The sequence below is a fragment of the Austrofundulus limnaeus genome, unplaced genomic scaffold, assembly GCF_001266775.1.
Source record: "Austrofundulus limnaeus strain Quisiro unplaced genomic scaffold, Austrofundulus_limnaeus-1.0 Scaffold15, whole genome shotgun sequence".
Lineage (NCBI taxonomy): Eukaryota > Metazoa > Chordata > Actinopteri > Cyprinodontiformes > Rivulidae > Austrofundulus > Austrofundulus limnaeus.
Genome location: NW_013952417.1, coordinates 4,164,240 through 4,174,080, shown reverse-complemented (window position 1 = coordinate 4,174,080; position 9,841 = coordinate 4,164,240). Strand labels below are relative to the sequence as shown.

Here is a 9,841-nt window from a genome sequence, read left to right as displayed (position 1 = left end):
ATATTTATGTTTGAGGTTGTAATGTGACAAAATATGGAAAAGTTCAAGGGGTATGAATACTTTTGCAAACAACTGTATTTTTTAAAAATATTTGTAATACTTGAAGCAGAGAAGAGCACTGAGCAGACCGACAGGGGAAATCTCCAGTCCATCTGCCTGGTGGCATTAATCGTATTAATTGTCAAGTGCCAAAAAATAATCGATTAATGTTTTTCTGACGATTAATTGCACACGATACGATTATGCCCAAACCTAATTGTAGGTTGATTTAGCCTACCTTGCTAAGGTAACTGACCACTTTGGTTTTGGTCTCTTCCACATCCAAACTCTGTGAAATAACCTCTTCGTGGTTTGTATTCTTAAACAGCAGAGAAACATATTCAGATTTCAACCCTACACAGCATTACATCTGAAATCATTGCATCAGTTTTATTCACGTCAAACCTCTGCAAAGTAGGAAAATGCCTCCAGGGCGTGCTGYTGTATCAGCCAGGATTTGTCAGCCAGCAGGATTCTGAAAAGGCTGCTCAACCTGGGAAGAATCTGATTCTGGGGCAAAAACATGTGACACTAAAATCAAATGAGAGAAAATGCATTTCTTGCAAAAAGTGCACTGTGAATGCCTTAATGCTCAAAGATTTTTTTGCTGAAAGCTGATGAAAATATTTAGGAAAGACTAAGACACACGCGCGTGAGCTGAGTTTAGCTGAAAGTAGGAAAACAAAAGTGAAATATAAGAGACAGCAAAAGGGTCAAAAGAGCAAAAAAGCTTATTAGCAAATAGAAACAAACTAGATAAGAGAGAAAATGAAAGTGAAATTTTTTAATTAGCAAAAAATAAAAAAACAACTTGCAATTTGTATTGAAATAGTTAAACAGCTGAAACGAGGCTTAAGTTAGTTTAAAAAGTAGCTGAAATGATGACCAAGAAACAGCACATATTGCTGAATTAAGCAGAGTAGCTGAAATGATTACAAAAAGGTCAATTTAGCTGAAAAAAGCCCAAATGAGCTGAAAATAGCTAAAAATGCAAAAAAGAAGCTGAAATTAGTAAGAAAGGCTAAAAAAAGGCATTAAAATTTTTAATTAGCTGAAAGAAGCACAAAAAAGCTGAAATTTACAAAAGAAAAAGGTGAGAATGATGGCAGAAAAAGCTAAAATTGTAACAAGATGCTGAAATTAGCACAAAGAAGTTAAAGCAGGACCAGAACAAAAGGTGAAAGGTACAGTCGATTTATGAGCATTTTAAAGGGTTTTAAGGATGTTGAAGACAATTCTTCATTTTCTATAAGAAAAAAAAAATAGCTGAAAAAGCTAAATATCTCAAAAAGTATAAATTGTTGAAATACCAAAAGTCATAGCTGTAATGTCCCAAAGGAGCTAAATGTTTTGACATATATGAATTGTTGAAATAGCACAAAAATTATAAAAAGAAAAACGTGCCGAAAAACATACGAAAAAAAGGGAACTCAATTTTAGTTTTTAGTGTAGTTTATAAATACGTATTTTAAAGACAACAAATTGTATAGACAAACGACGACCTGTTGGATTTTTCATTCTTTTACTCTTATTATTTTTTTATTTCATTAAATTATAAGTCATAAATTATTAAAAACAGGGTAGCAGGTTCAAACATTTGGGACCTCATATGAACAGGAGYAAATCTCACCAACTAAACATCTGGAACAAACAAACTGTAATAGTTTGGGTTTATTACCTGACTGTCTGGAGGGATGAAGATCTTTCCCAGGGATGAGAGGAAGTCCAGGGCAGCCAGCAACAGATGATCAGCACATTTCTGAGAAACCACAGCATCCAGACACAACACTGCCTGAAAGAACAGCCAGCATCAAACTCCATTCTCCTTTTTTTTAACTGCTTAATACATTTTTATGTAAAGAGTAAAGTTTACCTGACAAATGACTTGAGGCTCAATGTTTTTCACTAAAATGGCCACTGTTGACAGCAGGAGCTTCAGAGTGTGCTGAAGTACAGGGTGGGTCTTCACCTGAGTGTGACGTGTTACAGATACYTCACGCTGGCTTTCCACACTGTGTTTGTGTTTGAACTGTTCTCACCTGATCAGGACACATTCTGGACCACAGCTGTGTGACCATCTTCACTGCAGACAATACACTTTGTTCTCCAGGAGATGGCTGGCCCCGGAGCACTGATAGGAGGGACAACAGCACAGCGTTCTGCCAACAACAGAGACTTCATWAATTCAACGGTTTTGACTTTTCTCTTCACGTTCTCCACCTTGTTTCCTTGTTTTGTTTTGGCAGTTCATTCTGGAGCAAGATGGCAGCTGCAGAACAACCTGAGTTGAAAAGTCTGATAGTTTTGATTTAAATAGATGTATCAGACAGTTAAACCGTTTTAAAACTTAAAAAACTTACAGAACTAGTCGTGCTTTTGGGATAAGAAGGGAAAAAAAAAACTTTTTTTAAGAGCACTAGATCTCAAAGCTTCCAAAGAAACATTCAAATCAATCAAACAATGCTATTGCTAATCTGTGAAAGTTCTCACCACTTTCTCCATTTGTCCAAGTTTGTATCCTCCATCTTCCCAATCAGTTAGCACCTTTTGAGCGAGGCCGATAATGTCTGCCTGCACATGGAGAGACGTTTCACGTGAAAGAGCCCTGAGGAGGACGTGATGCCACACCGGAAGGTTCTCCACCTTCGACGGTGGAAAATGAGCCACKAGCTCCATCTGGGAATWAAAAAAAKKAAAKAAAAAAACAAATTGGTCTACTTTTCTGCTCTGTGCACATATAATCAACAGGGTGAGTCAGAAGACACAAGACACTCTTATTTCAGAAAGAAAAYGGAAAATGAATATCTGAATACCCCAGCAAGTAATGTGTGAGGGGGGCCGAACTTTGGAAAAACTTGCCTTTGATCCAATATGGCAGCCATGATTTAGACAGTTCCCCTCACCCATTYCTTGCTGTGGTATTCASATTTTTCCTTTTCCCTTTTCTTTCTGAATTAAAACAGGTGTCCTGACTCTTTTGACTAGGGATGCACAATATATCYACATTAACCTTGGTATCGGCCGATATTGGTCATTTTTTAGAATATSYTATCGGTCCGATGTGTAAAACTGGGCCGATATTAATGTCCAATATTGATTTCCCACTTTTAGCTTWGTGTTTCTGTTTTGGAAGGGGAGATGGTTGGTTGAGCGGCATCTGTTTGATCATTATAATGATATTGATGCTGCGTAGCCAGGAATAACTGAAGCAGAGAGCCATGTCAGAGGTCTGGTCGTTTATTTACGGTATCAAAAAAAGACCCAAGTGTGTTTGTGCGTATATGAATATAYCAGGGTTCCTACACCTTAGTCAACATCAAATTCAAGGACCTTTCAAGGACTTTCCAGTATCAATTTCCTCAAAGAATCATGCGCGACCACAATTTTCTACTGCTACCGCTGAATGTTACCAATAAACAGGTTTAATATCATGTAAATTCAATGAAAAACTGAACAACATAGAAGTTGAGTCAGAAACAATGACGTCAGTTTAACGTAATTTTTTTATTTTAATTTACAAATGTAAGTTTATTTTTATTAAATTTTATAATTTATTTTTAAAAGATGATGAAAATCAGTTATGTGAAGAAAAATTCAATCCCCAAAAAAACGTTCAGGGACTTTCAAGGACAAGTGTAATTTTTGGCTGTTTTCACAAACTTTCCAGGGCCTTGAAATATTTTTTTCAAATTCACAAACATTCAAGGATTCCAGTCATAAACCAGCAAATAGATAATGTTTTGGTTTTGATTAGAACTGTAATTTATTTAATGACTACTAAAGTTAGTGTCCAAATTTGTTTAGTACAGCTGCCACTCAGCAGGTACAGTCTGCAGATAACCGAACCCCACTTTCTAATATCCTGGTAAGTCACCCCTTAGAGGGGTGTCGAAGATAAAAAGAGTCCCTCTGCTTTCAGGTGTGCTTTATGGATTAAACTAACKAAACTTGTTTTTACTTTTAGTTTCAGTTAAGTCATTGGGTTAAACTGAGGTAATAAAAGAGCAGGCCTTTAATGAAACAAGTCTCATCAGTCATTTTTGTCCTTTTTAGGACTCCGTCTTTTCTAACCTGGTGGTTTGGCGTCATAAGAAAAACCAGGCGTTTCAGCAGCAGTCCCAGGTGGAACAACTGGTAACACTCAGCGGTGCACGCTTTCACCTGGAGAACAGAAAATAAATCATGTAAACCAATAAGAGGGCTCGGTATCAGAAACATTACATTGCATCAATAGTTTGTTCCTACCCACCATCTGAGCAACGAGGTGCACGTGATGGAGGCAAAGTTCTGCCGTCCCATAACTGTAAGCACAAACAAAATCACAAGTTGATGAACCATGCCTGAAAAGGCAGTAGTACTTATTATAATACATCTGCAGAACTCAGTGATTTAATCCACTTATTATATATTTAATTAAAAAAAAAAAACAGCCATTGTAACGTTTCAAAATAAGTTGCAAGCTTAATCTTTTGCAATGACACGTTTTATCTGGCATTAATTACCCGCCAAACATGGTCGGAACTTCATGAGACACAAGCTTAATAACAAATAAACTTTATTCTTACGTTGAATTTTTTGAACACAGAAAACATTTACAGTCCTGTTTTGAAAAAAAGCTGAATAAATATTTATAGGGCATAACAACGGCTCAGTTTGGTGGAGCTAAGGTCTCAGTGAGAAGGTGCCTGCCTGAGACCTTTCTGGGTGGAGTTTGCATGWTCTCCCTGTGCATGTGTGGGTTTTCTCTGGGTACTCTGCTCTCCAAAGTTCAAAAAACATAACTGTTAGGCTAATGGTTAGCCTTAAATTGTCCCTAGATGAAAGTGTGAATGGCTGTCTCYTTTGTTTCTATGTGGCCCTGTGGTAAGACAGGAGGTATAAAACAAGAAAAAATGAGTGGACGATTTAAAAACAAAGACAAGTTCACTGCTGAACCCCACTAAAACTTTGTTAGCCCTCCTTACTCTCACCGCGCTGTAAAGCACCAAACATCTGCTGCCAGTAAAGCGGTTTGAGTATCGGCCTGCAGCACGGCATCAATCAAACAACGTTCCTGAAAAAGACAGATAACAAGAGTGTGGGAAATCAGGAGGAGGAAACAAAAACATGGAAAAAAAGTTTAAAAAATATTTAACCAACTAAAAATGAAAGTGATATAATTACTAGTCCTGAATGAGAGGAAGTCCTGTAACAAAAACACAGCTAATGTGCAGATTTTAGACGGCCAAAGTAAATAAATGGTTTCAAATTAGCCTACGCTTTGAGCTGGGTTTAAGGTCCAGATACCATCATAGTTTTAGGAAGTGAATGTAGTTTTACTGAAGCACAAAACAAGAAACCTTTTTTTTATTATTTTGCTCAGTGTTATTTTCCTAAAAGCCTTTAGATTTGGAATAAAATATGGAAACAAAAAGCAAAAATAAGTGCAATTCTACAAATACTGCATATGATCTAAAACATGTGACTGCGTGTGTGGAGCGTACGAGTGTAGGGAAGAACGCAGGTGGGAGCGCAGCCACACCGGCACACAGCTGTACACAGATGTGTTGGTGAAGAGTGACCTGGACCTGGGCTTGACCCTTTAACATCACCCCTGGCAGCAGCACTGGTACTTTACGCTCAGTGTAGCACTGTCGGAAGCTAATGAAGATAGCCTGGAAGAGAGGAAGCCTGAGGGGGAAAGAAAAGGAAAAAAAAGCTTTGATATAATGCCAACACAAACCTGAAGTCACTACAACTGATTGGAAATTGCTCGTCTGATTCATTCTTGGCAGAAAATCGTGCAGGATTTTAGTTTCATGGACTGTTTGATGAAGCACTTCCACTGGGTCGGCAGACTGTCAAAACCTGGGGACAGGAGGGTGGYTTCAAACTATAGGGTCACCAGTCTCCTTAGCCTTCCCATTGAGGTCTACTCAGGGGTGCTGGAGAAGAGAGTCCATCAATGGTRAAACTTCAGATTCAAAAGGATCAATGCAGTTTTCGTCCTAGCCGTGATACAATGGACCAGCTCTTTACCTGAACTAGGAGTCCTCCAGGGGTCACGGGAGTTTGCTAATCCAGTCTACGTGTTTTYAGGACTTGAAGGCGTTTGACCGTGTTCCTCGAGGTGACACTGTAGGAGGTGCTCTTTCTTTCATGGACAGAATTTCTCAGAGCAGTCAGGGCGTGAAGGCCTCAAATTCCATCTGTTATTTGCGGTCCTGTTGGCGTCATCGTGACGTGATCGTCAGCTCTCACCGGAGCGGTTCACAGACGTGTGAGAAGCGGCTGGGATGAGGACCTCCAAATCTGAGTCCATGGTGCTCAGTTGGAAAAGTGGGGATTGCTGTCGCCAGGTTTAGGGTGAGGTTCTGCTTCGAGTGGAGGAGTTTGTTTATGAGTGAGGGAAGACAGCGTGAGATTGACAGACTGATAGGTGCAGTTTATGCAGTATTGTGGACTTTGTACCGGTCTGTTGTGGTGAAGAAGGAGCTGAGCTGTAAGGTGAAGCTCTGTTTACGTTCCTACCCTCACCTATGGTCGCGAGCTTTAGGTTGTGACCAAAAGAACAAGATCGTTGATACGATCAGCCGAAATGAGTTTTCTCCACAGGGTGGCTGGGCTCTCCCTTAGAGATAGGATGAGAAGTTCAATTATCCAGGAAAGACTCAGGAGAGCCACTGCTCCTCCACATCGAGAGGAGCCAGTTGAGGTGGTAAGGCATCTGGCCTATGCCTCCTGGGCGCCTCCCTAGGGAGGTGCTTCAGGCATGTCTGACTGGGAGAGGACCTTGAGGAAGACTCGGGACACGCTGGAGAGACTATGTCTCTCAACTGACATGGCATTGGAATCCTCCCAGAAGAGCTGGAAGAGGAAGCTGTGGAACGAGAGGTCTGGACTCAAGCTCAAGCTGCTGCCCCCGAYACCRGACTCTGGATAAATTAGATGGACAGACTAACAGCCTGTTTGACTCCAGTAAAAACACATATTTGCACATTTAGAACAAATCTTATTTTTTTACATTGTGTTCACTGTTATAAAATATCCTAAAGCAGAACTTGAATAATTATAGCAAAAATGGTATTTATGCTTATAAATGAACTAATCACCTTTGACCTTTACACTGTGACTGCATGTGTGATTTAACACTTCAAAAATCCAAACTCACCTGAGTGAGTCTTCTGAGAACTGACTGCCAGTGTACCAAAGCTGCTGGACGTCTTCTGGTTGCTCAGCTAGATGTCCTAAGATGTTCACCAGGAGGAGACACTGAGGAAGCTCGTGCTCGGGACTCAACGCTGCATCAAGAATGTTGTAAATTTTATTGATCAAGTAAAAAAATAACCCACAGGATCCATATCAAAAAAATATTTGAGGAATGTTTGAGCTTTAAAAACACATCATAAAATCATTTGAATGCCTAATTACTAGTTAGCTTAAAGAACAAAAATCTTTCTTGGCTGCTTGATTGGTTTTCAAGACTTTGATTGTTAAAATTTTACTTCAGAATGACAGAAATTAGAATAATTTACTGATAATTTATCATACAAAAACACTGGAAAGTGTGGTTACATTATCAACTAAAATAACTGCTGTTAAACGTGTTTCGACTCACTCAGGTCCTGCTGGAGCACAACTTCAGCAAAAGGCCTCAGAGGCAGCAGCTGGAGCAGGAAGGCATTCATGGGAACCAGAGCCGCTGCATTCAGGTCCCCAGCGAGGGCCGTGGGCAACACTGGAGCACACAAACTGGGGGGGAACTCACTGAAAAATATCAGGGTCATCCTCATGATCAGACACTTCAATCAATAAAATAAAACATGAGTTGCGTTTGGCCTCTGGACATTAAAGCAAATCACAAGTACCTGATGATCTTGAGGTAAAGATGGTGAAAGTTCCTGCAGTATTTTGTCAGAAAAAATGTAAATTCCTGTTCAAAGATTAAAAAAAACAAAGACATGCCAGTTTACCATGCTTTCCTACGTAGATTAACTTAAATTGCAAGGGGTTAAAAATTATGTGAATTTTAGTACCTTTATGTAATGAACTAAAGTGTTGGCAAAGAATCGGCACATCTTTGCAGTTTTCTGGAACAGCTTGTATTCTGGACTTTGTGCTGATTCCTGAAAAAAAAGACCATCTATTTTTGACCTCACAATWACAAAATGCATTTTAACAAGGGTTAAAAAGAGAGGAAATACCAWTATTTGTTATCCATGTAGAACTCAGAGTAAGAACCACGAGTGATTTCARTTTTTAGTTGTAACATTATTTGATAAACATTTACWTCAACCGTCAAACAAAAACCGTCAAAATACTGTAGGCTGTTTAGTTTTTAGAAATTTTAAAACATATCACATGAGATGGCAACGTTTTATTAACACCGCAAAGCGTACCAGGTAAATGGTGAAGTTTACTAGGTGTCCCGGTGTGATGCTGTGAGCTCTATCCACCCTGAAGGTTAATTTTGGACAACGTCTGACGTTCAGCCCTTTTTAATGAATCCAGAGTGCATTCACAGAGTAGAATGTAGAAAAGACTCAGCCTGTAACTGAAAATATYGATGGAGGACAACAGAGCTGCTTCATGGAAGAAGAACCTCAGCTTAGCCTGTTAGCTTTCACGCTATTTCCCATGTTAATACTTTTATATATGGTAGTATAGCGTTAGTGTGATGGCCCTGTGATGGACTTGCGACCTGTCCAGGGTGTACCTCGCCCCTCGCACTGTGACTGCTGGATATGGGCACCAGTGACCCACGCAACCCTGAAAAGGAAGAAGCGTGTACAGAAAATGGATGGATGGATGGATAAAGCGTTAGTTCCCGAGCTAATAATGTTAGCTCAAAAACTAATGCCAAAGATATATATGACTAATAAATATGTGGCGGTAATTTATAAATAGCTAATATATATAATAATAATATATATAGCTAGCATATATATAAATATAAGTAATAGCTAGGGTGCTAATGCAAAAGCTAACAGGCTAAACTGAGGTTCTCCTTCCATTAAGCAGCTCTATTATCCTCCATCCACATTTTCAATCTCCTCTCTGTCWAGGTGCTCTGGTTTCATTTAAAAGGGTTGAATGTCAGATACTGTCCATAATTAACCTTCAGGGTGGATATAGCTCACAGCATTGCACCGAAACACCTAGTAATCGTCATCATTTACTCAGTATGCATAAATAATATGGCGCTGTCCTGTGTGAGAGTATATTTTTCAAAGTTTATAAAAACTAAAACAGCCTTCATATGTATTGTATTTTTACAGTTGGGAGTAAACGTTTATCAAATAATGTCTAATGTTACAACTAGTTAGGGTTCCCTTTAATAGTTGTCAAGTTAGTAAAAACACATTAATACTGCACTGTGACACTTGCATACAATTTAGTTTGAAAACAGACATGGACATGTGAAAACAAGTCAATACAATTAATGACTAGTTAGTTCTGTCCTTATAGCCGTTCAACCTGTAAACCTGCTTGCTTGATCTGTTCAGCCAGCTCCACAGAGTTTTGAAAGGAGGCCAACAGGTTGTCACACAGGCTGGTGATGATGTCACCGTGACGTAGACGTTCCTCCACCAAGGACTGGTACTTTAAACTCTGCCTAAACAAAATAAAATAGGAGCAAATAGAAACAAATTTAGATTAAAACACTTAGCAATGACGATTATCATCAGAACAATAAAAAGACTTACTTTATGAGGAACTTCCAGGTGTTTGCATGCATTGCCATGTCCAGGTTGGAGATTAAAGAGCAGATATCCAGAAGACTATGAATCACTGCAAAAATAAATAAATAAATAAATAAATA

The 9,841-nt window shown here is 39.0% G+C and overlaps 1 protein-coding gene across 4 annotated transcripts in view; it reads right to left on the bottom strand.

Moving 5' to 3' along the window:
- The window catches only part of firrm (fignl1 interacting regulator of recombination and mitosis), a 17,203-nt gene that overhangs the window by 3,240 nt on the left and 4,122 nt on the right, over nucleotides 1–9,841 (bottom strand). For all 4 annotated transcript variants that reach the window (XM_014002958.1, XM_014002960.1, XM_014002959.1 and 1 more), the window contains 16 exons: nucleotides 9,726–9,810; nucleotides 9,496–9,634; nucleotides 8,055–8,144; nucleotides 7,887–7,951; nucleotides 7,637–7,785; nucleotides 7,190–7,319; nucleotides 5,523–5,709; nucleotides 5,010–5,092; nucleotides 4,289–4,340; nucleotides 4,111–4,200; nucleotides 2,530–2,715; nucleotides 2,079–2,198; nucleotides 1,913–2,008; nucleotides 1,718–1,831; nucleotides 445–549; nucleotides 278–358 (listed from right to left, as the gene is read on the bottom strand). In XM_014002958.1, coding sequence (XP_013858412.1) covers nucleotides 278–358; nucleotides 445–549; nucleotides 1,718–1,831; nucleotides 1,913–2,008; nucleotides 2,079–2,198; nucleotides 2,530–2,715; nucleotides 4,111–4,200; nucleotides 4,289–4,340; nucleotides 5,010–5,092; nucleotides 5,523–5,709; nucleotides 7,190–7,319; nucleotides 7,637–7,785; nucleotides 7,887–7,951; nucleotides 8,055–8,144; nucleotides 9,496–9,634; nucleotides 9,726–9,810 — 1,772 coding nt within the window. The remainder of the gene's footprint in view (nucleotides 1–277; nucleotides 359–444; nucleotides 550–1,717; nucleotides 1,832–1,912; nucleotides 2,009–2,078; nucleotides 2,199–2,529; nucleotides 2,716–4,110; nucleotides 4,201–4,288; nucleotides 4,341–5,009; nucleotides 5,093–5,522; nucleotides 5,710–7,189; nucleotides 7,320–7,636; nucleotides 7,786–7,886; nucleotides 7,952–8,054; nucleotides 8,145–9,495; nucleotides 9,635–9,725; nucleotides 9,811–9,841) is intronic.